The 27,444-nt window shown below is 41.5% G+C and overlaps 1 protein-coding gene across 1 annotated transcript; it reads left to right on the top strand.

Moving 5' to 3' along the window:
- Window positions 1-1,844: 1,844 nt before the first annotated feature.
- Window positions 1,845-27,131, top strand: hs3st3b1b (heparan sulfate (glucosamine) 3-O-sulfotransferase 3B1b). Its single transcript, XM_084741135.1, has 2 exons — window positions 1,845-2,703; window positions 26,309-27,131. The coding sequence occupies exons 1-2, from the start codon at window positions 2,105-2,107 to the stop codon at window positions 26,925-26,927; spliced, it is 1,218 nt and encodes a 405-aa protein (XP_084597261.1). The 5' UTR covers window positions 1,845-2,104; the 3' UTR covers window positions 26,928-27,131.
- The last annotated feature ends 313 nt before the right edge of the window (window positions 27,132-27,444 follow it).

Here is a 27,444-nt window from a genome sequence, read left to right as displayed (position 1 = left end):
TCTCAGATGTTTAAAAACGTGTGTGTTTTGACGATGACTGGATTATTATTTTTTTTAAAAGTCAGAGCTTTTGATTCTTTTTGGTCCATAAACAGGATGGAGTTTTTTCATAATTATTATGCAGAGTCTCTGTTTTTCGAAGTAAAAATACCCTCAACTGTTTTAAGAAAGAGAAAGTAAAGATGAATAATTATAGTCAGTTAATTAATTAACTTTTTTCTGCCTATTGAACAGACTTCTGAGGTTTAGACTGAGGTCTTTATTATTAAAAAAAAAAATAAGGAAATAATAGGCTAAGACGGCAAAGTTATGGGAGAGTATTACTTTTATTACCAATAATAGGCCTAATTCAATTTAACTCTTTAAAAAAGAGAGCGCTGCGGCAGTTTGAACCTGTTGCATGAGTGAATTTAACTTTACAGTACAAACTTTCCTTTATTTAAGTGTATATTCTCACGTACAAACAGGCTGGAGACGTAAAGAAAGTTACTATAATGCGTAAAGACACAATTAAGACGAATGTAAAATACATAAAAACTTCATTGCAACCAGTTTTAGTTTACAGTTATTTTGTTATACATGTTATTAAATTATGTGCACATTATTATTAGACTATTATTGCTAATGCACGCTACACTTCATACATTCAGTACAAATGTAATATACAACCATCTATATAATCTATGTTCATGTCACATGTGTACTGTTCTCCTTTTTTAACTATTTAAATGTTTCTGCAGTCTTTGTACTGTCATTGTTTAGTGCCATATTTATAATTCATACAGTTATTGTAGCTGCTGCCTCATCTTATTTATCTCACTGATTTATCTTGTTTGGGCTTGTTGTGAGAGAACTTCCTGGAACACCACCGATATCCGTTTTAAACAAAACTAAATAAACTGACACTGCTTTTACTACTTATTTTATGGAACTGTTGCGTTTTAATGCAACTTCAGTTTTATGTGTCTTTCCTTGGTGTGTGTTTTTATGTGTGGTGAGACCTGAGATGATTTTCTATCACTTTGTGATAAACAAACTTTTTTGAATCTTTTATTTATTTATTTTTATCTTTAACGGTCGTTTTCTAGTTTTATTATCCTGCTGTTCTCTGAGAGTTACCAAATATAATTTCGTTGTAAGTCTACAATTAATTATAAGTAATTATGTGATTAATTATTATTACTAATAGTTAGTTTAGATAATTAATAATAATAATTACTATTTAGTTTAGATCTGTTTTACTTTTTTCTGTTTAATTTTACAAATATAACAGAGTGAACTAATGATAATTATGTGACCTTTCCATTAACTTTTCATTCTGTGTCACAACAGGAGTAAAATCAAACTTTCCCATTTCACAAACTTCGCGTTATTATTTAGATCTGCTTATAGTATTTTTCCTGAGGTTTCCCTCATTTTCAAAGCTCCGAATGAAACCGGTTTTGAGGTTTATTTTGTTTATTGTATAATAAAACGCACCCAGGCACGAAAGGGTTGCAATATACTGAATAAACCATGTCAGAACAAACCTTCAGGAAACATTTAAAGTCGTCTAAACTCATTTAAACAATATGTCTGTTGCATGAGACATGAGAAAGGAGAGTTAATTGGCTTCTCTGCTCACTAAGAAAGTTTTCCAAACTCTCTGCAGAGTCCCGCACACGCGCTTCATCTCCATACCGAGGCTCCCACGGCCGAGCCCTCCCACTCCTCCCTCTGATTGGTCCGCTTCTGTCAACATATGTAAGTCCTGCGCTGCCATTGGCCGCTGCTGCTGTCAGTCTCCCGGGCGTCTCTCTATAAGGTGTCGTGCTCCAGCAGCAGTTTTAACAAACCTGAGATGAGCCCGGAGCAGCACCTCGGTGCGCCTGTCAGCATATTTTAGCCACAAATATGATTAAAATATCCTCAATGCCTTCTCATTCCTGGATATATCACTTTAATCGATTATATTTAGAGTAGTTTTTTTGTTTTTATTCGTGCGTTTAGTTTATTTTTAGTTTTAGGTGAGCATGTGGGTGATTTTGCGCGGATTGCCGAGGTGCCACCGGGACTGAGTTGGGCAATATGCGCCGCTGGGATATGATTTCCACCCGAAAGGCTTATGGAATATAGCCTGGTTTGTCACAGCCTGTATGCCCTCTGGTCCAGCCCCGTGAAGAAGAAGCTCATTCTGCTCAGCATCATGTTTTTAGTGTGGGTATACATGCTGTACTCCTGCGTGGGCTACTGCTCCACCATGCCAAGTTTGGTGGTGGACAGTTACCGGGGAGGCAAGGAGACCGGCTCGGCGGTGGGCAAGAGGACAGAGAGCAGCAGCAGGACGGACCTGGTGTCCAGACTGCTGTCCAAACCGCAGCCCTGGGAGGATATAGAGAGCGACTACGAGGAGCCGTCCATCAGGACCGCCGCGTCCAGAGACCTGCTCAATAACGAGCTGGACACGGACTGGGACGAGATGCGGGGGGCCGAGCAGCAGCAGCAGCAGCAGCAGCTGCAGAGAGTCCCGGAGCCCAGCGCCATGTCCAGCTTCTCCAACGGCTCCGGGAGCAAGAAGCTGCCGCAGGCGATCATCATCGGGGTGAAGAAAGGAGGGACCCGGGCTCTGCTGGAGTTTCTCCGGGTTCATCCCGACATCAGAGCCGTGGGAGCGGAGCCGCACTTCTTCGACCGCAACTATGACAACGGACTGGAGTTGTACAGGTAAATGTAGTTCAATTAGCTTTTTTTTTTTTTTTTTTTTTTGGTGATGATTGAATGTGTCCAGATGAGAAAATGTAAATATTTGGGTCATTTTAGATCATTTTATTGCTCCATAAAATAGATTTATAGGAGCAGTGGCTGGACAGAGCTGCCAAACAGTTATGTGTGCAGATATTCATCAGTTACGCTGATATTGCGGGTTAAATGTGTATTTTTCATTTCCTTCCAGTGTTTTGTCGTTACATATAATTTTATAGTTTTTTTTTATTCATTCCCTTGGCGGTATTAACATCTTTACAACACAAGCTGATTAACTCCAAATTGGTTTACAGGGAAACTAATTTGGAGCTCATAAAAAGCGCACAGAATTAAGATATTTATTTCATTACAGTAATTATCCAGTAAGTTTGGAGTTTATTCCAAACTGAACCTATTAATCTGAATAGCAGCACTTTGTTGTGACTCTTTGTCCATTACGCATCAGTCTGTCGGTTCGCACAGGTTATTCCTCGTTAATTCAAATTATTTTTATTTTTAGGGTTGGTCTGAGCCATGTTTTGTCTTGTGTTTAACCTAATTTTGAAAAAGTACCGAGTTGTTTCACATTATGAGGCTGCTCGGAGGTTACAGTCAGTCTGGCCTGTTTTCTGCGACGCGCAGTGATCTCTATTGGACACAGAGCAACACTGCACCTTCACGGCGACCCGTCTCCAGGCTTTTCTGTCAACTTAAAATGTGAAATTAGTGGATTATTATCTTCTGTTCCCGCTGTGATGCGTGATTATAAATTGTGCGTGATTTTTCTGGAGCGGTTGTTGGTGTTGTGTCTGAGCTGGGCTGATTTCAGCTCTCAGTAAGCTGCTGTTACATTTGGGTGTGCGCCTGTGTGACCAAATCTGTCCCCACAGACGTATTTTATACTTTTTCTATAATGCACTGCAATAAAATGCACAAATCTGACTGATCCTGGCGTGATAAGATCCAAATGACACGTGAGATATTTTGTATTTAAGAACTGAAAGAAAGTAGATTATTCTATTTCTTTATTGGTTGATTTTTTTTTTTTTTTTTTTGTCTGGAATATTTAACCTAATAGTGTTTCCAGACCTGAAAGGGTTTATATCGTTTGGGCCATTCTTATGTCAATGGGCTCCACACTGCAAGGGGGAAAAAAAGCGATCTGCAAGACAAAGTGAGGAACAAAACCCGCAACAAAACCGTTTAACATCTTCAGTGGTCGACAAACTAACATTATCCTCGTCATTTACATCACAAAGTGTTAATATAAGGAGCTGAAGGACTGTAGAGTTTAATGAGTGCACGTGAATGGACTGAGCTGCTTGAGGGTTTAATTAGTTTTTATTAATTATATCTGAATAACGTCAATGTTGCATCAGATTGCTCATTTAATTCTTTATTTTATTATACGTAAACAGGGTTAGGTTGTGGCTTATGAAGCGCCTGTAGCCAAATCAATTTATTGATTGTCTATTGGAAGTCCACTTAAAATTCGCTAATTATTTTCAGCCTTTCGCGGTCCTTCGTGCTGGAGAAGCCGTAAATGTCAACTCGTTTGCCTCAGCTGCTTTTAATGTTTCAAAAAGTTTTATCTGAAGTTTGAAAAATCCAACGCTCATTTGATTAAAGAAAAAAAAAAAAAAAAGCTTTAATTAACGGATTCAGTCCTTCAGTCTTAAATATGCAAGAACTGGAATGGGGCCCCACCAATGTTCGACATAATGAAAAACATGAAGAGCCGAATGGTGCTGAAAGTGCTGGCAGCATTGAAAATGAAGACACTGCTCTGTGCCTTGATTTGTGCAGTTTCCCGTGCTTGCTTTGATAAAATCAGAGATTTACTGCATGACTTTTGGTTTGGAGGGAGTCTTGTTATTTAATCCGACTTCCATCTAACAGTATTTCCAACTTTTTCTGGGATGGGGGGGAACTGTGGAAAAGTGCTGCTAGTTTTCAGGGCATGAAATCTAATACTTTTCAAGCCATGTAAAGAAGTCATGACTCAAGGATTTCTATGTCTGGAGCTGAATTTCTTTCTTTCTTTTTTTTTTTTTTTTTAAGTCACATTTTCTTTCCTGGTTGGTGCCAAAAAATAACCTCATGTGCTCAGTCTGACTTAGAAAACACACAGAGAAGAATTGTTGAGTTTTATTTTTATTTTTCATCCACCTTTGAACACTTTGAAGGTTGAAATTCGTGCTGTTTCTTTTTTGCGACAGGAGGCATTTTATGCTGTGGTGTTCGCGCCATACAAAAACCATGAGCTCACGCTGGGTTTTGGAGCAGCAGAATCTGTCTCGACATACTTTTATGGAGTAAAAAATGTATGTTTCAGTGAAACAGCTGGTGTAAGCAGCCCCTGCAGTGGAGGAAAAAAAAAAAAAAAAGTTTTAGCGAGTGTATTTCTCGAGTTAGGATGGATCATTCATTGCTGATCCTCCAACGTTTCCCATTAGGAGCAGATACTGGAGAGGAGGCTGGAATGTTCCAGACAGAGGCAAAATTGCAAGGCATTGAAATCTATTCTGTGGGAAAATGATCTGATCAGTGAGGGTCGGTTATGGACACTTGTGTGTGTGTGTGTGTTTGTGTGCGAGTTGAGCAATTCACCTCCTTGTTTGTTCATTTGCACAATCTCTCCCTGCCATCCGCTATTGTAACCAGCTTGCACCATCTCTGCCTCCCCCAATGGACGCACATTTAGGCCTGGAATTCCACCAAGTAAATGCAGCCATAGAGGAGCAGAAAAGACTCGGGGAGAAGTTTGAAACTGAATGGAGGTGGTGATAACAAGTCTTATTGTGGATTTCTGATGTACTTTGACAGTTTTTATTTGTGCCAAAGACAAACACATGATTCATGCTTTTGACCGAGGGGTCCTTGTATCAGGAGGTACACATTTTCGCAGTGAGGTCATGCATGAACTGGCCCCAAGGAACACACACACACACACACACACACACACACACTCATAGAAAGAGAGTCAGAGCGCAACAGGCCAGTGTGAGCAGGAACATTGGTTCATTATTTCTCGTTTTCTGTTTGCACCTGTTCAGCAGCGGTGTGTGCGGTGAAAGTCGACGGGTGTTATCTGAGAGCGATAACTTAGAAATGTACTTATCTCCAGCACATACATTAATGGCAGATTCTGTGAGTTAATTCCTGCAAAGGTCAATAACCCATGCAGAGTATATAGTAGAGGTCAGGGTCAGCAGGGTGAGCGTTTTATGCAGAAACTTTGTTTTTAATTTGTGACAATTTGTGGCACTGAAACTTATGTAGAAAGTAGGACCTGACCGGTACTGGATTTTTGGAGCTGATACCAATACTAGAAAGTAAAAAAAAAAAAATCAAATTTATCATATAATGCTAATATATAGGATTGTGACTAATGATTATTTTCATTGTTGGTGATATTCTCAATGACTCGATTAGTGGTTTGGTCCAGAAAATTGTGTAAAAAGTTTCCCAGAATATCTTGTTTTATCCACAATCGAAAGATATTCAGTTCACTGTCATCAAGGAATAAAGAAACCAGAAAATATTCATATTTAAGGAGCTTAAATCAGTAAATTTATACATTTTCCTCTTGTAAAATGATTCTATGACTGATGGAATGTTATATAATTTGCAGTTATTTTAATAATTAATAGGTAATTGATTAATCAACTAATTGTTTCAGGTTTACACCGTTTTTTTGGTGGCATCCTGTAATGTCTTATTTTGTCCACAATCCAAAGAAATTCAGCTTAATGTCACAGAGGAGTAAAGCAGAAGCTGAAATCAGAGAATTTGAGCGTTTGTTGTTTAAAAAATGACTCAAAACGATTAAATATTTCAATACTTAGCTAATCAATGAATCAGCTACTAATACAAAGGTTTACTGTCACAGAGGACTAAAAAAAAAAAGAAAATATTCATCTTTGCAGGAAAAAATGACCCAAATCGGTGATCAGAATAGTTGGTAATTAATTTAATAGTTTTTTGAGTATCAAACAAGACATCGTCAATACAAATATGTAGCTGATGTAGCTGTAATGGGCCAGTATGATGCAGATAGTATCTGCTGACTGATGCTGTCTCTGTATCTGGCTCTAATAACAAGAACATTTTTGTAGTTTTCACAACAGAAGTTACAAATAACTTTCCAGGAGAAATAAAGCAGCGAGGCCAAAGGAGACAAAGTGTACGGACCACAAAACACAACACAAAGTTATGAAATCATGAAAAAGTCAGAGAAGAAAAAAGCAGAATTTCAAAAAAAAAAAAAAAAAAAGGAAATAAATACATAAATATGCCGTGATTTGGCTTCTTTGAGACTTTGAGGAAAGTTGTTCTAAAGTTGAAGAGCAACAAAAGCACAGTCACCTTTAGTTTTAGTCCAGCAGCTGTATGTGAGATCACAGAATCTTACTTATATATACTGTATATTAACAGTTATGTCACTTTTAACCAGCTGTGACTCACAGTTAAAAGTTTACCCTGAGTTTTCCTCAGCCGGAGGAGATATTTTATTTACTCCTAACTGTTGTTGACTGCAGGCCTCATCTCGCCCTGTCAGTCTGTGGTGCACGTCGCTCTCTTCATATTCCATTTAGCCCTATTGGCTATGAAGGGGCTTTGATATGTAATTACTGTGCTGTGGTTTTGCTGTCGTGTCGCGGGCTCTGGTCTTAGCTCGCTGTCGGGGCCCGGCAGTGTTGACGCCGGGGCTCCTCCCTCGGAGTGGCTTTAGCATTAAACACGGAGGTCGGAACATGTTGGAGGGAGCGTTGGGATCACGGACGTATGGGTGGTGTGTCTCTCATCAGGGTGGGGTTAAAGGCTGCGACGATTGCTTTCATTGTTGATCAATCTGTTGGTTATTTTCTCGATCAACCGATTAGTTGTTTCGTCTATAAAATGGTGAAACAGTGTGTCCCAAAGCCCAAGATGACGTCCTGCAGTGTCCTGTTTTGTCCATAATTCAATGATATTCAGTTTACTCTCACAGAAGACTAAAGAAACCAGAAAATACTCATATTTAAGGGTGTAATATGTCAATTTTTCCTATAAAATAAAATGTATAGACTCATAAACATAATCAATTATGACCCAGTGGAAGTGTGAGGTGGTGTCTGTATCTGCAGAGACTGTCCTCTGCCTGTTTTTCTTTATTTTCTCTTTATTTTGCTGTGCTTGACTTCTTGGCATCCTACTGGTTCTACATTTAAGAAGCTGACGTCAGAGGATTTTGACTGTTTTTAATGCAAACTTACATCAAATATCATATCATATCATATCAAAATAGTGGGCGGTTAATTTAATAGTTGACAACCAATCGATTAATTGGTTAATTGTTGCAGCTTTAGTGGTGTTATGTTGTAGTTTTGTGATTATTTTTAATTTCAGCTTCTGAAATGTATCAGAAATTCTCACACCAATTAGTCAATTAATTAATGTATGGTCAAATATTAAATTAATCACCATCTGTTTTGATAATTGATTTATTGTTTGAAGTCCAAATTTTTCTGATTTCTGCCTCTTAAATGTGAATATTTTCTGTTTTCTTTTCTTTTCTGACAGTAAACTGAATATCTCTGGCTTGTTAACGTCACCTTGAGGTTTGAAAAACAGCATGGAGCTGCAATCTGACCTGATTAGTTGATTAATTGATTAGTTGTCAACTAGTAAAATAATTGCCAACTACTTTTGGTAAACCATAAATCATTTTGAGTAATTTTTTAAGGAAAAAAAAGCCCACATTCTCTGATTTTAGCTTCTCAAATTTGGATATTTCCCAGTTTCTTTAGTTTCCTATGACAGTAAACTGAATATTTTGGGTTGTGAATAAAAGACGAAGACATTTGAGGATGTCATCTTGGCATTTGGAAACAATAATAATCATTTTTCACCATTTTCAGGTTACAAATTTGCTCCTAGTTGTGAATTTAGTGAACTTTTTGTCTCATAATAACACAATATATAGCTTGGTGGCCACACACACTGAACTATATAATCTTCAGTGCTTGTGTGATGTGGTTTATGATCAAAGGTCAGGCTTCAGTCGCTGTCGAGAGACTGCTGGGATTGAATTGGCGCCATCCCTGAGCAGGATGTCTCTCTGGTCAACCTTTGTATCTTGTCTGTGATAAAACACTGTGGAGGTAAACGCACTCAGTAAAAGCTACTTATAGTGCCACACACAGAACGGACAAGTGAAGCATTGTTGAAAAAGGGGGCGCCCTCGAAAAAGAAGAAGAAAAAAAAGAAAAACACGTTCCGCTATCAGACTTGGGATGTTTGCGGAAGTCTGCGCTGTTTGAAAGGCGTTTATCTAAAGGCCGGTCCACCCCCACGGAGTCAGACCGCGGCTCCTGGCCGTGTCAGGGACAGTTCTGGATGGGTGCACGTCCTTTTATCTGCTCGCCACAGGGGTGCTCCTATTTCCATGTAGGTGACCCATCCGCTCTGTGCTGCCACTGACTTCGCCCTCCTTCCTTCCTCTCAATGGCCAAAAGAGGCCACCTGGTTCTATAGAGCGCCACTGAAAGGCGTCAGATCGTCATTGTTGCTTCAGAGAACATCCAGTCGAGATGTTTGCACACACGGGATGTTATGTTTACGGCTGCAACTAATTGTTCATCTGTCGATCGTTTTCTCAGATAATCTATTAGTTGTTTGGTCCATGAAATGCTAGAAAATGGTGCACAGTTCGATCAGCGTTTCTCAAATCCCAAGCAGTGTTCACAACCCAACGATATTCAGTGTGCTGTCACAGAGGACTGAGAATCTGAAATAATTATTTTCTCATAAAAATTACGCAAAATGATTAATCGGTTATCAAAATAGCTGACAAATAAGTGATAAAAAGCTTTCTGCGTGTTGACATGAAGTTTTTCCTCACCACAGTTGCATCAGTGCTTGCTCTTGGTGGGAAAAATTGGTTTTATAAATGGTCAGTCTAGACCTAAAGTGCCCTCGACTGATCACTGCAGCTGTAGTTATGCAGAAAGCCAGTAGGTATAGAAAGGTGTTATTATGGCTCTGATAGGCTCAGCTGCGAAGCCACAAATAATAATTTCCATCTCTGGTCACAAAAGAATGAAAAACACTCAGACAGCGAACACAAATGTCACCCCGGCCGGGCTCCTCTGGGACGGGACGGCCAGTATTGATCGGTCAGGCCTGATTGGAGGTAATGTGCAGAGATGGGTTAAGGGCCTTTGACTGGGGTCAGACCCACGTCTGCTTGCTGACAGGTCTGTGTGTCGACCATCTGCAGAGCTACAGAAAGAAGCTGGATCCTACAGGCCCCGCTGGGGATTTTACGGCCGCTCCTCGCAGGAAACAAAAGCATGACAGCACAGTTTTTAAGTCTACACTGTAAAAAAAAAAAAAAAAAAATCTGACAGGAATTTAGTGAAATCAACTAATCTTCTTTCATTAACTTTAACCCAAATGTGCAACCTTACTTTAGCTTCAAATCCATAGCATTTCTTTTTCCTTATGAATTCTTGAATCTATGAATTAAGTTTCTTAAGAAACATGATCAGCATATTAGCAGACTTCCCAGCATGCATTGTTCGTGTGTAAAAGGAAATCAAATCTAAGCTTATTGAACATGTTTTCTCAAGAGCAACTGAATTACTATCAAGTTTGTTTGATTAGAAAAGTTTATTTCTTTTGAATAATTACAAATTACCTCAACTTGAGAGCCTCTTCGCCAGCTGAAGATGAGTAACCATAGTAACCCTGTCAACAATTAACAATTTTTTAAAAAAATATATTGCTCCTAGCAAAGTGAAACCTCACTTACATTTAAAAATAAGCAATATCAACGTTACACAGAGCTGCTTTGGTTGCTGTCTGCTGTTGTTGTCACTAATGCATTGCATTGTGGGATATATTTGCAGACTAATTCTTCAAAGTTAAAATTTTTTACAGTTTTTTACAGTGTACTGAGTCGAACGGTTATGATTTTTTTTCTCTTTGTTTTAACTCTCTGTACTTGACAGAATCAATGAGCACTGAACCTTTAAGTGTCTCTAACCCCGTCACAGTTCTCGAGAGGACAAAGATGAATTCAGATGATTAGATACTTTGGCGTTCTGAATGTTTCTTGATTCCTGGAACTCGGCGTATCCTCGGGGACGAGCGCCCGGCCAGCCAGCCATACAGCTGACAGCAGGTTCACATCCTCCGCTCAAATCCTCAGCCGCAGCGGCCAACATAAAAACAAGCAGATTGAAACTGTGCCTCTGTGTTGGCCAAACTTCCACCTTGAGTTCCCAAATGGGTGGATTATTTGCTAACGGTACCGGGTTTCCCCTCAGCACCTCCCAGCTTCTCAAATCCCTCCCTCATGAACTGCTCCGCTCCGTTCTCCAGCTGTGCACTCGCGCCGCTGCTGTGTAAGAATAGTGTCACATGTCATGCTCGGCTCGTCCGGTCCTGGGCGGGGCTCGCTGCAGGCCTCGCTGACCACGAGTGGCAGAGGAGCCTTTGGTCAGTGTGGAGGGACGGAGGCCCTCTCTCTGCCTGCTCGCTGCCTAAGCTGGCATGGCTCATCCCAGAATGGAGAGTGACTGGGGGGCTGGGGAGTGAGGGAGGGGGGAGGTGGAAGAACAGTGAAAAGGCAGCTTTCACCCCCAAATTACAAGCGGTTAATTGTGAAAGGGGAGACCTGTGGAGAGAGGAGTGCCCCCCCCTCACCCACCCACCGCCTCCTGATGTTGTCCGGCGACCACTACCCACACCAGTGAGGACAATATGGCCGCCACAGACAGGAACCTCCTGCTGGAGCTGAGCATAAAAGCCACGGAAGCTGACAGGAACTTGCTGTCAAACATTCACACGGTTGATGCAAACAGAAAAACACAAAAAGTGTGGAGTATTGTCAGTGAATCATTCACTCTGACACAAGACTCCTGCTACAGTCTGTGCAATTCAAAGTCAACTAATGAAAATTATGTGTAAAGAAGTCCAGAGCTGCAACAATTAGCTGATTAATCAATTAATCGTCAACTATGAAACTGATTGCAAACTATTTTGATTAATCATTTTTAGTTGTTTTTTTTTAAATATGCAAGTCATTTCTGTTTCTCAAATGTGAATATTTTCTGCTTTCTTTAATCTTCTATGACAGTTGTTCTCAACCTTTTTGAGTCGTGACCCCAAGAATAATCAGGTTTGAGAAAAAAAATCCATATTGCAGAAAGCCAAGTGATATTTCCAAAGCACAGTGGCGACTTGGGTCGTCAAGTGTCGTGTATTTGACAGAATTCAGCCTGCCAAGAGGCCAACAAAACAAAAGAAAAAAGCATCAAATGAAGTACTCTGTTGCTGCGATTTATTGGTACTGGCTTTGGTACTGGTATTGCAATTTTAAATACGTTTTTCAGAAGCTCCATGTGATAGCTAGCAAATCTTTTTTTGTGTGTGTGTCTATGTCCAATCAGAACTCATGTGCATGCACACTTTAACACACAAAAAACCCATTCCCCAGACCTACAATCACTACAACCATCTGGCGACCCCTTGAAAATTATCTCACGACCACCTAGGGGGTCCTGACCCCCATGTTGAGAACCACTGCTCAGTGACAGAAACCTGAATATCTTTTGGGTTGGGGACAAAACAATACATTTGAGGGCCTGATCTCCGTTTTTCACAATTTTCCGACTATTTCTGAACCAAACAACTAACCTATTAATTGAGAAATTGATCGACTAATAAAAATGATCATTGATCACAGCACTGAAGAAGTCTAATGAAGTAGTGCTGGAGGACAGGAGGAAGCTTAGGATGGAGAAAACCACGTGAAAACCCTCCCTCTGTCCTATGCGTGAATTAGGCCCTTTTTTAACGAGGTGATAATTTGGATGTTGTTACACATGTCAGAACAGAACCAGACATCCTCCCTTCAGAGTTAACGGTCATTCATCGCTGCTAAATAAACACTCTTTAGCACATTAAAAAAAAAAAAGGTTCCCCTGGAGGCTGGAAAACTCTAATATGCTTTTGTTAATCATTGGCTGTTGCTCTTGTTAAAGATAGGTTAGTCGGGCGACTCCTCGCTGCTTTCCAAAGAAAAGGAAAAAGAAAAATGCACTCGAGGAAGAGGAGAAAGTGATGACAGTAAACCTGTAAAGCTGCACTTGTCCCAGGTATTAAGTCCCAGAGGTAGCCATTAGGGTGCTGGAGAGTACGGTTGCCTCTGGGAAAGAGGACGGCTCACACACACACACACACAAGGACACACACACAGAGCGGCTGAGGTCTCCTGAGGTTTCCATTAGCCGGGCAGTAAAAGAGCAGAGCTCATTAGAAGCCCTGAGTTGTCTCTGTGCACCATAGCCGCTCGACACTAGTCACTCTCTCCATTTAGATGTACTCCCAGAGCTGCTGGGCTCTCGCTCATAAGAGCTGTACGAGCACTTCAGCTCAACTCCAAGACAACCTGGCCAAACTCAACTCACTTCCAATTATTTTCCACCTCCAGTTAGTTTTTCTCCCCCTTGTTTCAGTGATCAGAATCAGAAGGCAGTCCTGGAAAACTGAACTCCTGCGCTGCTATCGGACTGTTGAATTTCTGCTCTGACTTTTCATTTGACAAAAACACAAAAACAAAACGGGATATCCATGAAGTCCCTCCAAATTGGGGGCCTAGTGACCGCCATCTGCTGTAGGTAATACACTGACTATACCTCATATAACCCCGCTTAAAATAAACCAGACTACCCCTTTAACATTGTGAAGTATAGGGCCTTATTGAACACACTGTATTTGTTGTTTTCTCATAAACTACTGTGTTTACTCGAATGAAAAAATCTGGCACTATGGAGTCTATGATTTTTATCCCTGTGCTTATAATTAGATCCAAAACAGCAGAAAAAACTTTTTAGAAATGTAGATGATAGTGCATTTTAGGCAAATACTGTCTCTGTAAGTGCTTTCTAACTTTGGATGAACACTGTCAAAGAAAAAAACAAAAACAAAGTTCAAACCTTTATTCAGCTGTTGAGAAGATTTATGAAAAACACACATCTGAAGTATTCTGGCTGAGGGCTGACATATAGTATTAAGCTGGCATTTCTCATATATCTGTTTTTGTTTTGGGCCTGCTCTCACTTTTTTGTCTTTACTTGCTTCGCAAAATCGCTTGTCTCCCTGGCACAGAGTTCGAACAGATCTTATTTCACGTCTAACCAAGAGGCTCAATGATAGAGACACAGCGGAGGGGTGAAAACATTTGTCATCGTGCTCCACAACCGCCCTGAAATTGAACTCCGGCTCCGATGTCTGCTTTTTTGGCAGCACTTGGTAGCAGAAATGGTTAAAACGCTGCCTTGTTGTTGTTCTTAACAGTAATTATCTTGTCTTCGGGGCGCTCAGAGATATAATATGAGACAACATCCAGGCTCGAATCCAAACAAAACTGCAGGATCGCCTGAGGATTTCTTTTGCCACTCTTTCCATCTTTGAAAGGAGCAGGTTAATTGTCGCGACTGGCGCTATCGTTACTCAATTTAGCTAATTATACGTTAGCTCAGGAGGCAGGCTGTCTTCAGGAATTTGTAAACCATTAACCTGCAACAGCTGCAGTGTGAGTAATCGGAGCAAAATAATAGTCCAAGTGCACAGGAAGATGGTTTTCTGCTCACTGAATGACATACAGTAGAGAGGAAATCCCCTCTTTCTCGCATACACACACACTTTGTAGTTCACCTGTCTTCAGAAAGGTGTGCAGGCAGTTACGGATGACAGCCAATTCAAACAGGATGCAAAGTAGCTTGCTCGCTCCCTGTCTTTGTGTGTGTGTGTGTGTGTGTGACTGTGTGTGTCTAGGGAGTGGGGGTGGTGGCATGTATGTTCTTCTGGAGTCTGTTTCATCTTTTATTCATCTTTGCTGTAGCTAGATCAAGGAGTCATGTGCCTCTTGGTGCATGTCAAGTGTCAGGAAATCAGTCAGAATGGCTGATTCTGCCTACACACCCACACCCAAACACCCAGAAATGCTCACACACGCGCCTGCACATGCACAAACACGGACCGGCTCACATACACACATGCATCCGAGCCTACACCTGCAGCCCTTCATTGTTGTCTACCCCGTTGTTTTTTATCCTTCCACAGTTCGTCGGTTTATTTCGTCCGAGCTGTCATTCATTCAGTCAGTCAGTCAGTCAGGCAGGCAGGCCCTGGTACTTGACGGAGCGCTGGAATGTGTGGCGAGCTCCGAGCTAACACCTTCAGCAAACATCGAGAGTAAACACACTGATTAGTGAGGATTACGAGTGCTAAACAAATTCTGGGTGATATCACCAAGCAGTGGATTTAAGGGAGTGTGTGTGTGTGTGTGTGTGTGTGTGTGTGTCTGCTAATGAGAGTTTGGCGTTGAGGTAGTGTCAGGTGACTCATCTTGTATCGCATGTCAAACAAAGGGATAACATGTTGTGTTAAAGGGATACCTCGGATTATTTGAAGTGGGGTTGTTTGAAGTACACAGTCAGTGTATTACTTAGAGAAGATGAGGATCACCACGCCTCCAGTATGGAGAAGCAGCAGGAGTACCGATGCAGGAAGCTAAAAGGTATTTTAAGTCCACCTTAAAAAAATCAATATCAGTTTAAGTTCCTGCTATGTTTAGAATATTTTCACCGCTTTACCGTGCTGTCAAACAGCCTTTTCTGACAGGAAACAGCTGTTAAAAAAGCCAGATATCGCTCTCCAAAGCAACCAAAAAGAGGAGTTGCTCCTCTGCTGCTGCCTCGAACAGTTAGTTGATCTGTGTCGTTGTGTGACTTTGGTGAATCTGAACTACTCTTATAAAACACACAGGTCACACAATTACAATAACAAACAAACAAACAAACAAACAAACAAACAAACAGATGGAGGCAGCGGTAGTCCAGCAACTCCTGTGTTCTGGTATTTTGACAGACATTGTGCCTGTGATATGATTCGTAATTAGTGGCCAAAACTATTTTTGCATCACAAGTTTAATTTTTACTGAAAAAACTATTGAAATCTTGATGATCATGCACTTTAATAATTTACCTTTATCAAAAGAATTCCACCTTCAGCGATTTGGATATTGTACTTTCCCAAATTTTTCAAATAATTGTGCAGCCGTTCTACAGTGACTATCAACAAGAACCCCACTTCAAATAGTCTGAACTAAACCCTTCAGAGCTCACACAATGAGCAGCCTGGTCGCTGTGGCAGTGTCAGATGACCCATCTTGTCTCGCATGTCAAACAAAGCGGTGTGATGTTGCGCTAAGTGTCACCAAAACGATGGGATCTTTCACCTCTCTTAAGCCTGGAAAATGAAGCTTTTTGGGCAAGATCTTGAAGAAAAAAAAAAAAAAAAGACACTTCTGTAAGCTGTTGCACATTCATGAGTGGGAGAGGAGGTATTTCTACCCTCCACCACCCCTTTCACCAACTCCTCTGTTTTATTTATACCACATGGTGGGCTTCCTCGCTTCACTGCAGGCTTATTAACACTCGGTAATTCCAGGCAGCCGTCTATGGCCACAGGCCGATGCGGTTCCGGGCCCGAAGAACCCTTATGGCTCCGCACATTCCTGTGTTGTTTTCCAAAGGTGCCAAATAGCAACAAATATACTTAAAAACAGATTTTCCGAGTGGGGAAAATGATAGGTGGTTATTGAATTGAATAATTTGTGCTTGTCACGCCTCTGCGATGTTGCCCATCACAAAGCGACCACAGTGGTGTAAGAGAAGAATGTCTCAGCCTCACTTAAGTATTTTCAGGACAGAACAGAGGGGGGTATCTGAAGCTGTGGCTGGGGGTAATATGCTACATGTAGTCCATGACATTATATGCAGTGGTTAGTCTTATATTTATTTATTCTACTTTCCTTTACTAGTGTCTGATGTTGCCTCCAAAACCAGGCTGGGTATAAGCCCGAACCGCAAGGCCTGACTCCCCCTCTTTCTGTCTTTTTCTCCTTCGTTGACTCGCATTGTCTCTGTCATTCACTCTTCCTCTCCTACACACTCTTTTACACAAACACTCCCAGGCTGTAAGAGACACGCCGGTGAAAAAAAAAAAGCTCCACTCGAAGGCGAAGCCTTACTCCCTGATTCCAGTGAGGAATGATGGATGGACGGGTTGCATCGGTCGGGTTAACTGCCTTGTTTACATGGAGGGTCAGTAGATTCCCAGGCTGCTCTGACATCGTGCAACTTCTCGATGCAGTTAAGGGGTCTGGGAGCGACATTTATCAACCAGATTAAGAGTCCAGCGCAGGGTCTGGGTGTCAAAGTGTAACAGAGCAAGAAATAAGATGAAGGCTCCCTACCAGTTTGGCCATTGCACCCAGTATATGTTGCTCTGGAGGAGCTTAAAGTCATAGCTGCTTCATTAGACTTCGACCTCAGATCCTGTTTTCCTTTAAACTCCCTTCTTTCCCTTTCTTGTTAGTGTAAATGCTCTGAAACCAAAGCCTGAATGTGTTTTTTATTTTTTTTAAATTGTGCTTGAAGTTTACTTTTATCCAGAATCTACTCAAAAAGAGCCTTAATCTTCTAGTTCACAGAGACTTTATGAGCCCAGGCTACTGGTTCTCAACTCTTTAGGCTTGTGATCATTTACACCAAGCAATGCCTCTTCACAGTCCGTTACTGGGAGCAGTTTAACTAAACAATGGTAATAAAACAGTGCATAACAAGATAAAAATCTATTGTGTTAACCCTCAGATTTATCTCTGAGTTGGGACTGGGATTTTAGGCTATATTTGGATTTATTAATCTTTCAGAATAGGAGGATTGTAAAAATAGTTGCAGAGTATTATTTTGTTGATTTATTTGTCGACTAATCGTTGCAGCTCTACTCTGAAGTAGCTCAGACCTCTTTGACAACAGCATTCCCGGTAATCTGGAGGAGGAATTTAGCCTTCAAACGGCTCTCCTCCTCCTTACAGCCGCATGATAGCCAACCATCCCGTACAGGGGCCCCCGCCATCCAGGTCTGAGTGTGTGTGATACTAGGCCAGCCTGCATTATTAATCCTTTTAGCAGACAGATGATTCGGAGGGGCTTCCACTCAGCCACCTTCGTGAGTTTCCAGTGACACCATTATTCAGTGAAGCCTGTTAATTTGAAACCTCAGGCTCGGGGAGGAGCTCTGACAGTTGACTCTGATCAGCATCACTTAGGGTTCATCATGCGGGCGAGTTTTGAGGCATTAAGTTACAAGCAGGTGTGGAGATATGAAGACAGCAGCAGGTGCAAAGGCATGCGTATACTTTGTTGTCCCCCAAACACACATCGGCACAAACCCAGACGCATGCAAGCTACAGATATACACCTGCAAGATCTCACTTTTAAGTAGGGATCTCTGGCTCTTCTCAGCCAGGAAATGAACTGTCAAGAAGCTCTAAGTGGCCACATACTAACACCTGGAGTCCAAGTGCTTGAAAGAGAGACCAGATGAAGCTTCTGTGACTGCAGCAGGAGCTCCTCTCGTCTCCCTCTCTGCATCTCTCAGAGTGGCCCCGGCCGACTGCGCCATAAACCATCTTCTCTATTCTTTTAATTTACAGCCAAAGCCATGCTCTGTGGTTAAATATAATGTCAGACTCCAGGCACAGCGGAGTATATTTCAAAATGTCTGGCTTCTGTATGTGCTTAAATGCTACTTTGAAAATATTCAGTGAGCCAGCACAGGCGTGCGAGCCTGCCTCCCTCTGTAGTAGCCATACTGTGTGTGTGTGTGTGTGTGTGTGTGTGTGTGTGCGTCAGTATGTGTGTTACATAAACATGTTGCTTACTTCAGTTCCGTTTCATAGCATGTAGGCTTCTGCAGAGCTGTAAAAGGGAACGCTGAACACTTAGTTATTAATGAACACTTTATTTACCGGTGACTCATCCATGACTATCTGCATGTATCATCTATCATCCTTTAAACAGTCAGAAAAGTGATTTTACAGCAGCAGGTATCATGCATTATCTTATGAAATATACGCATTTTGTTTGAATTTGCGTGTTACACTCAAAGCATGTCATCTGCATGGTTTGAAGATCAAATTTAGAACACATTTAACTGTGAACGAACAAGCTGGTGCCCAAGATCCTTATCATCCAATGAGGAATAAAGATGTTTCTTTGTATTTCCTGAAAGCGCTTGTACGTCCACCACATTGGTTCATGTGAAGGACTCGGATAAGAGGCCCTCGGAAAAGAAAGGGAGCCTTTGAGTATGCCTTCCCTCATTTCCTCCCTCTCCTTCTCCCCACTTGTGAAGTGTCACTTTGCTATTGGACCTCAAGGTCTGATTGTCAGGGGTCGGGGGAACCTTGGGGATCAACGGCAAAGAGGACGGGGTGAAGAGTGGAAGAAAGCTCCGTATTTCAGCACATAGAAGTGTTTTCTCGATAGTGAAAGTAGCTGATTTGTTTTATTTTCTTATCTTGGTTAATTCTAGACAGGTTAATTCAGCCTCTATTTGGAGCTACTTGAGCGAACGCTGTTGTTTTGCATGATGTTACCTCCCACAGGGAGATAACACTCGCTCCAGGGTCTTCAAGCCATAGAAACCAGACATCTCTAGCTTTAAATGCCCATAAGAGTAAAACCACACCCTCCCTGTACTTGTGGATACAAGAAAATGCCCCCTTATTTGTCTGTATTCAAATAAACAAACCCTAATTTGAGATTCAAATGCTTTCAACAACCAGACATGTGAGACAATTGAAAACCTTTTGTATCAAATGGAAAATCGACAGACACACACCAAATAGCTTTTCTCCTTTTGTCTATGAGCAAGCTAGTCATTTTCTCAGGGATGCTGTGACACAGACAGCTCAGTGGCAGCCCGTTATCATCAAATCAAACATGACAGGAGGGAGGCAGAAGCATCAGACAGAAATAACCCTTTTCCTGCCTGCCGTTTATCTCCGCCGGGATGAGGGCTCTTTAAAACAGAGGCCAAAGGGCCACTCTGCCGGCCCCTGTTTGATGCTGTCATTTGACAAGGGCTTCTGCTTTGTGTCTTATCGCTGTTTTTGGCATGTCTTTTAACTTGGAAATATTCTCAATGGACAAAGGTGCAGACAGGCACAGAGGGGGAAAAAAGTCTACAGATTTATATCACGTGAAAGCACAAGCAAGAAAGGAAAAAAGTTTTGCATCATGATGTTTGAGAACAAGTTTGTTATTTACAGTTTTTACTGTTAATAGTTGTAGGTTTGGGTACCAAACTCAGTACTAATTTGGGGGCTTGTCTGTGACTACTGATTAGTGAGACACATTAAATCAATCAATGCCAAATTTGAGAAAATAAGAGTGTAGAGAGGAAAAGAGAGAGTGACGAGTCAGGACGATAGCAAAGATGTAGCTAAACTTCTCAAGATTTGAGGCAGACAACACCTGCTGCAATATTTGTAATGTGAAATGCAAAAGTGGACACAACAACACATCTGACCCTAAGGAAACACCCGGTCAAACACAAAATATACCTAAAACCTGGAGAGTATTCTGTGTTTGACAGCACCTGTAGCTAATGTTAGCATGCCTGCAGCCAGTGCTAAAGATGCTTAAACTGAACCCTCCAGGGACAAAAAAGTCTTAAAGTGAGGCATCAACAACTTCATCTACTTCTTCGGGTAATTAATGAACAAGTTGGATACGCTCTTATTGGAGATAACTGGGCTTTTTTCACTATTTTGGTTGAGTTTTGGCTTAGCATTTTTGCTAGCATTAGCCAGCAATTAGCCACTGGCTGTGGTTGAAATTAGAAGCAAGTTGGGCAGATTTCATTTTGTGTGGTATTCTATAGCCTGTAGATAATAAAATGTTCTATATGAATGACAATGTGGAAACTGAGAAGTTAACTGAAGTTATATTGTGTTTGATAGCTTCACCTCAGCAGCTGCAGCTGATGTTAGCATGCTGAAGAAGTTTAAGTTAAACTTCCATGAACAAAAAAAACATAAAACGTGAGACATTAATAACTTAGTTGCTCTTTTCTTTCTTTCACAGTCTTGGTTGATGTTGACTTAGCATGTTAACTAGCATTAGCTGCTTGCTTCCAAACTACTTAAAGGAAAGTGGGGAGGGATTTTATTTTGTGTGGTGCGTAAAGCTTTTCTACAGTAACATTTCTGGCTAACTATTTTGATAACTGACTAATTGTTTTGATTTTTTAGAAAAAAAAATATTTAAGCTTCTCAAATATAAATGTTTTCTGGTTTCTTTAGTCCTAAATGACACAAAACTGAATATCTTTGGGTTGTGGAACAAACATTTTACATTTGAGGACATCATCTTTGACTCTGGAAAACGTTGATCGACACTTTTCAGCATTTTCTGACATTTTATAGACCAGAGAACTAATCAATTAATGTAGAAAATGATCGACAGTTTCGGTGATAGTGAAAATAGTTTCAGCTGTAGTGTGTAGTGTGTGAAATGTTCTAAGTGAATAACAATGGTGAAATTGAGTGTGGACTTTTTTTGACAGCTGAAATGACATTAATTTTTCGTATGTGAACCCACCCAACCCTAGCTGGTTTCCATATTAGACAGTAGAAGTCTGTGGAGTCTTCGGTATCTAAGGGGAACAAGCGGATGTTTGCAGGGCAATTTTGGCACACGTTCCACTTAAGGGCTCTCCAAAAGGCTTCTCTCACTTGAGGTTGAGGAGGACGGAGAAGTGCTCCACTCAGCCCTCGATAAGCACCCACCCACCCTCCTTCTCCCTCTTGTCTGCCCCCCCCAGCCTACCCTGCCCCCATCCCCGCCCCTCTGCCCTGACCACTGCCCTGCTCACCCCTTCGCTCGGGGACAATGGCTCACTTTCAAAGAAAAGCAGGAAAAAAGAGGAGCCCGGTGTCACAGAATTGCCTGTTTGCTGACGGAATCTTTAAAAGCAGCACCTCATAAATCAAAAAAGAGCATAATAGGCATTGTTTCTCCAAGAGCTACTTGTCCCACTAAAATTCCCCTCCTCTGTTCCCTTTTCTTTTTTTTTTTTTTTAACTTCTTTGGCAGAGAGAGTGGGCAAAGTCAGAGGTGGAGATTTTTTTATTGGGGAGGGGAGGGGGGTCTCTTATTGCGGATTTGGCGCTTTTTCAGGGTTTCCTCACCACTTTCTTTCTCCCTCGCTATCCAACCATCTCCTTGTTTTATGCTCCTCCAACCCCCAACACTTCTTGATTTGAAAAAAAAAAAAAAAGGATTCTGCGAGCTTGGATCAGCATAATCTATCACTATGCACATTGTAACTCAGGCCTCCTCCCTATCTCCACGCCGCATTGTCATTTTGAAATCGGATTAGATGGGAAGCCATTTGCCTCTTCTGTGTCGGCTCTGGACTCTTTTTGTATGTTAGCACAAGGAATGACAAAAAGCTCGCAGGCAGTATCGCCTTTGTGCATCGAGAGAATGACGGATAGCGTGCAGTTTAAGTCGAGCATGTTTGGTTTATGTTCCTTGAAGACATTCAAGAGGTGCTGTATAAACAGTTTTAAGTTGTGGCAGGGAATTAATGTGCGTGCGTGCTGATAATGTGTTGTTTGCATTTATATCTGCAGAAACGGTTCGCCTAGTGGGAAGATCTGTCATGCTCGTGCATAAAACCACATGCTGTATCTGTTTTGATTTCAATACCCTATTAATGAGCTCAGGCCCGGACTCCATTCATCCCTCTGATGTGTCAGCAATCAAGAAGATATTATCATAATTAGATCACTGGCACTGCATTAGGATTACACAAATCTGCCAACACCATTTCCATGAGGCGTTTTATTGGTTACCTGACGTTACCCTGGGTTTTTTTCTCTTTTCCCCCAGCATTCCCTCCTTCCTGCACACAGATATGTGCATTGATGGAGAGCCGGTGTTACATGAATTAGCCATGAGCTAGATGGACGTGAACTAGATTCCAGCTTTTAGAGTATTTTTTTCTTGAGGAACAGCTGAAGCTCTGGGGAGGAATCGAGTATTACAGTGTACAGAATGGCTCCAACATTGTAGTTTTCTTTTACAGCTCTCAGTGTGTAAATACTCTGTGTAGGATTACACAGTAAGTGAATGGGATCGACTACAATAGTACTGTCTACACAATGGTATATCAGTGCCATAGTCTGAACGACAAAGGCGAGGCTCAGGGTACAACAAGCTAACAGGAGTCTTATCTGTGAGTGTGTTCGCCCTGATAGACCAGTGCCCTCGGTTATCTCGCCCCTGTCTTTTGTTTTCTCCTCCTTTGAGTGCTTTAAAGTGCCTATTTGCTGTTTTCGGTTGTTGGTGTACCTCGTGAGCATACTTGCCGATCTTGAGACCTCAAAAAATAGGCAGGATTTCAAAACCAAAGGGAGGGATCTGGGTGTCCTCCCACAGAAAAAAATTCCTGCATTCTGGTGAAAAAATGAAAACATACTGCTTTTTGCAAACAGATGCCTGCAGATTTAACTTACGCTTATTAGCCGAAGAACACAACAAGACCACACCAATTTCAATTTTGATACAATACCACGGAAAATTAACATTTTACAAATGTTTTCCTCAGGGTATGTCAGGGTATTCTCCTTTTCTTCCCATAAAAAACAAGAATTCTTCTTTCCCAGACATCTTACATTTGGGTATTACTTTCCTTTGTAGTCTACTCTCCGTTTCTCTCTCCATCTCTCACTCACTTAGGAAGAATTGGCTCCAGCACGAATGTATAAAGGAGAACTGGATACAGCTGCAGGGTTCGTACGGGCACTGGAAATCCTTCAAAACACTGGAATTTTAATGAAGAAAAGTGCTTGGACTTTGGATAAAATGCTTGAAATTGCTAATGCATTGCAAACTTTCATCCTTCGAGATGGTGGACACATTTTGAAACATGAAACTTTGTTGTGTTTTCCTTTAATCTGTCATCCTTCTGTAGTTAAGTACATATGTAATTAACCATAGCTGTAAGGTGCTGGAAAAACTTGAAAATACACCTCGAAAATTCTTGATAAGGTGCAGGAACAGGACGTAAGCGTCTCTCTTCCACGTCACGCGCATGCCAGGAAATGATATTTGGTGTAGCTGCATTGTTGTCTGAATAGACAGGATAGTATTTTAGAGAAAATAAGTTATAACTTTCATAAATCTGGAGAAATACAGGAGAATCGTGGAAATAAGAAATGGGAGTCTTGCGGGAAAATCGGGAGTGTTGGCAATTAAGCTTTTGCATGTTTGTGATTATCTTTTTGATTCGAATGTTACTGTCACCACATTACTCTTCATCAGACAGGTTTTCCTGAGGTTATATAAATCAAGTATCGCTCTCTTTAAACCAACCAAACTCCATTGGCAAAATCAGTGATTTTACATCCCAGAACACAAGATAATGCTGGTCTATCACTGCCTCAATTGGTTACTTTGTTTGTGTTATCGTTTCACTTTGGTGTTTTAGAAAGTTAATATAGATTCACAGAAGTCACACAATAACATAAACAAGCCAAGAGACAGAGGCAGCGGCAGACCAGCAACTCCTGTGTTCTGTGAGGTAAAATTGCTGATTTCGGCTATGGAGTTTGGTTGATTTGGAGAGAGCCTTATTTGGCTTATATGATGTCAGTTTTCCTTTGGAAAAAGGCTGTCTGGTACTAAAGTAAAATGATGAAAACATGTTAAATATAGCATACACTTAAACGCATATCAATCATTTTAGATGGGCCTTTTTTAAGGTTGGTAAAATACGTACCTGCAAATCGAAGGGGGAGGATTGTTCTTGAGTGTGTGATTTGAATATTACTGGGACAAGCAAAGTGAACTGTTCTAGCTGTTGAAGTTTCCAGTCCATAATCCTACCGTCCAAGCAGCACCAGAAACACCCACATACATTACACGACTAGTTTTCTTCCTGGAGTGGTGGGCCAGTAAGGGAAAGGTGATCCATGTCCCCAGTGTCAGTCAAACCGCTCTTATCGCCTCCACCATAATCTAGACTCTGCGGTTGGCCACCAATTCTGAAACCTAATGCTGAGAGAGCAGAGCGCGTTCACTTTCCCTTCAAAACCAGTTGTTCTCAAGTGCCTCTTGATTATATGTCTGCATGTAACATATCTGTGTAAAGCCCATCAGCCAGCCCTCACCCAAAACCAAACCCACTCTTGTCAAAAAACAGATTCCCTTTCTGAAACAAGCCTCATCATCTTTCAGCACTGTAGCCATTTTTTTTTTTTTTTTTGCGGCTCGGAGAAGGGGCGGGGCACCGTCGAACGGCTATGCCTGAGTCAGCAAGGCAGATTGAGAGTGTGTTTTTGCTCCAATGGGATAAAGAGGGAGGCTGAATTTTGATTAAGTCTGACCACTTTGGAACATTGCATCCAGCAGTGAGGTCTGAGGAAAGACGAGCGCAGGGAAGACACATCAGATAATGGAATCCACACATGTTGTGAGCTAATTTATAAAAAATGCATTGTAAGGCTAATCAGAATTATTCACTGAAGGGATAGTTTGTGTGATTTAAAGTGGCAGTGAGTTACCTACAGTTGATGCTTGTTGACTAGAGCTGCACAATGAGATGAAATATTATATGGTCAAGTGCAATATCCAAATCACAGAAGCTGCATTTTTTAAGGTAAAATGTGTGACAAAACAGACGGCCCCCAGTTTGGAGACGCAGACTGTCCTGCAGCCTGTTAGCAGCAGCCACTCAAAAAAGCCAGACCTGTTGAAAATCAATATCAGTTTAAGTGTGAGCTATATTTAGTCAGACAGCTTTTTCTGACGGGAAACCACCGTTGCATAAGCCAAACATCACTTTCTCCAACCCAGCCAACTCCATAGGTGAAATCAGTCATTTTACCTTGCAGAACATGAAAATTGGTGGTCTACTGCTGCCTTGATCTGTTAGTTTGCTTGTGTAACTGTGTGACTTTGGTGTTTCGTTTGGATCCACCGACATCACACAATAACAGACACAAGCTAACTGACCACGACAGCGGTAGACCAACGACTCCTGTCTTCTGCGATGTAAAATTTATGATTTCGCCAATGGAGTTTGGTTGGTTTTTTCAATATTTGGCTTAAATAATGGTTCGCTCTGATGGCGAGGTAAAGTGGTGAAAATATTCTAAATATAGTGTACACTTAAACTGATGTAGATGTTTTTTAGATGGACATGTTGACTGCCATCTACTGTAGGTAATACACTGACTATCAATTCAAATAATCCAAACTATCCCTTTAAGGTGTAACAGAGCAGGTTAGCTGAAAATCAGAGGGGGAACAGTGAGGAGTCTGAGCAGAGGTGGGAACACCCAGCTCCTTATCCCTAATATGGTGAAACTTGGGGTCATTCATGTTTAGAAATTCCTGTAAATGTTTCCCTGTGTTTGATTATGCAGTAAATAAGGGTTTTCTGCTTTCTGTCAGAAGTGAGATATCTTATGAGTGAGTGAGCATGTTGACGTTGGAGAGTTGCCTACACTAATAGGTTTTCGAGCCCTGTAATAAGGCTAAACAGGCTCAGTGAGTCATTGATTACAGAAGGCAGTACACTCCATCAGCTTGATTACATTATGCAAGTCCTTGCTCCACCTTACCCTCCTCCTAACCTCTTTTTTGTGTCATTTTTTTCTCCTCCCCAGGGAGCTGATGCCCAAGACTCTGGAGGGCCAGATCACCATGGAGAAAACCCCCAGCTACTTTGTGACCAGAGAGGCTCCAGCCAGGATATCCGCCATGTCCCGGGACACCAAGCTGATCGTGGTGGTGAGGGACCCCGTCACCAGGGCTATCTCGGACTACACGCAGACTCTGTCTAAGAAGCCCGACATTCCCTCTTTCGAGAGCCTCACCTTCAAAAACAGGACTACGGGGCTCATCGACACCTCGTGGAGCGCCATCCAGATCGGCATCTACGCCAAACACCTGGACAACTGGCTGCAGTACTTCCCCATGGACCAGATCCTATTTGTGAGCGGCGAGCGTCTGATCAGCGACCCAGCCGGAGAGCTGGGCCGCGTGCAGGACTTCCTGGGGCTCAAGAGGATCATCACAGACAAACACTTTTACTTCAACCAGACCAAGGGTTTCCCGTGCCTCAAGAAGGCCGAGGGCAGCAGCAAGCCGCACTGCCTGGGCAAAACCAAAGGTCGGACCCACCCGAACATTGACCCTGAGGTGGTGCAGAGGCTACGGGACTTCTACAGGCCCTTCAACATGAAGTTCTACCAGATGACAGGACATAACTTTGGTTGGGATTGATGTGAAAATCATGAGAGACTTTTTTTTTTGTTAATTTGTTGAGAAGTTATTTTTTTTCCTCTGTAATTCAATGGCAAGATGTGGAGATATTGCTATATATATGTAAAATGTACAGAAATCTATTTTATAATAATTTATTTTTATTTCTAAGCAATTAATTCACTAAGCTGCCTAACCATATTTGTACATAACATCTGGCCCACATGTTGTTTTTTAACATTCCTCATTTTAATTTTGAATTCTCTTGCTCCTCCTGCGTGGTCCTGTAAACTCAGTGGATTTATCGGTGCTTCATAATGCAGATAATCAGCAACGACTGAAGAAGACGTTAGGGCGGAAAATGTAAAAGCACCATATTACGGGTACAGAGTGCTCACAGAGAAGTGGAGAACACCTAACCATGTGCATCCTCATTCATACATGCATCATAACTTCATCCTCAAACTCTGTCATTCTGACTGCGATTCTTCCACAGAGTCCTGCACGGGTCCAGTTTTGCAAACTCTTAATGCTAAGC

Source organism: Lutjanus erythropterus, chromosome 17 (assembly GCF_056507025.1).
Source record: "Lutjanus erythropterus isolate fLutEry1 chromosome 17, fLutEry1.hap2, whole genome shotgun sequence".
Lineage (NCBI taxonomy): Eukaryota > Metazoa > Chordata > Actinopteri > Lutjaniformes > Lutjanidae > Lutjanus > Lutjanus erythropterus.
Note: the sequence above shows the minus strand (reverse complement) of the source record. Positions and strands in the feature narration are given on the sequence as shown.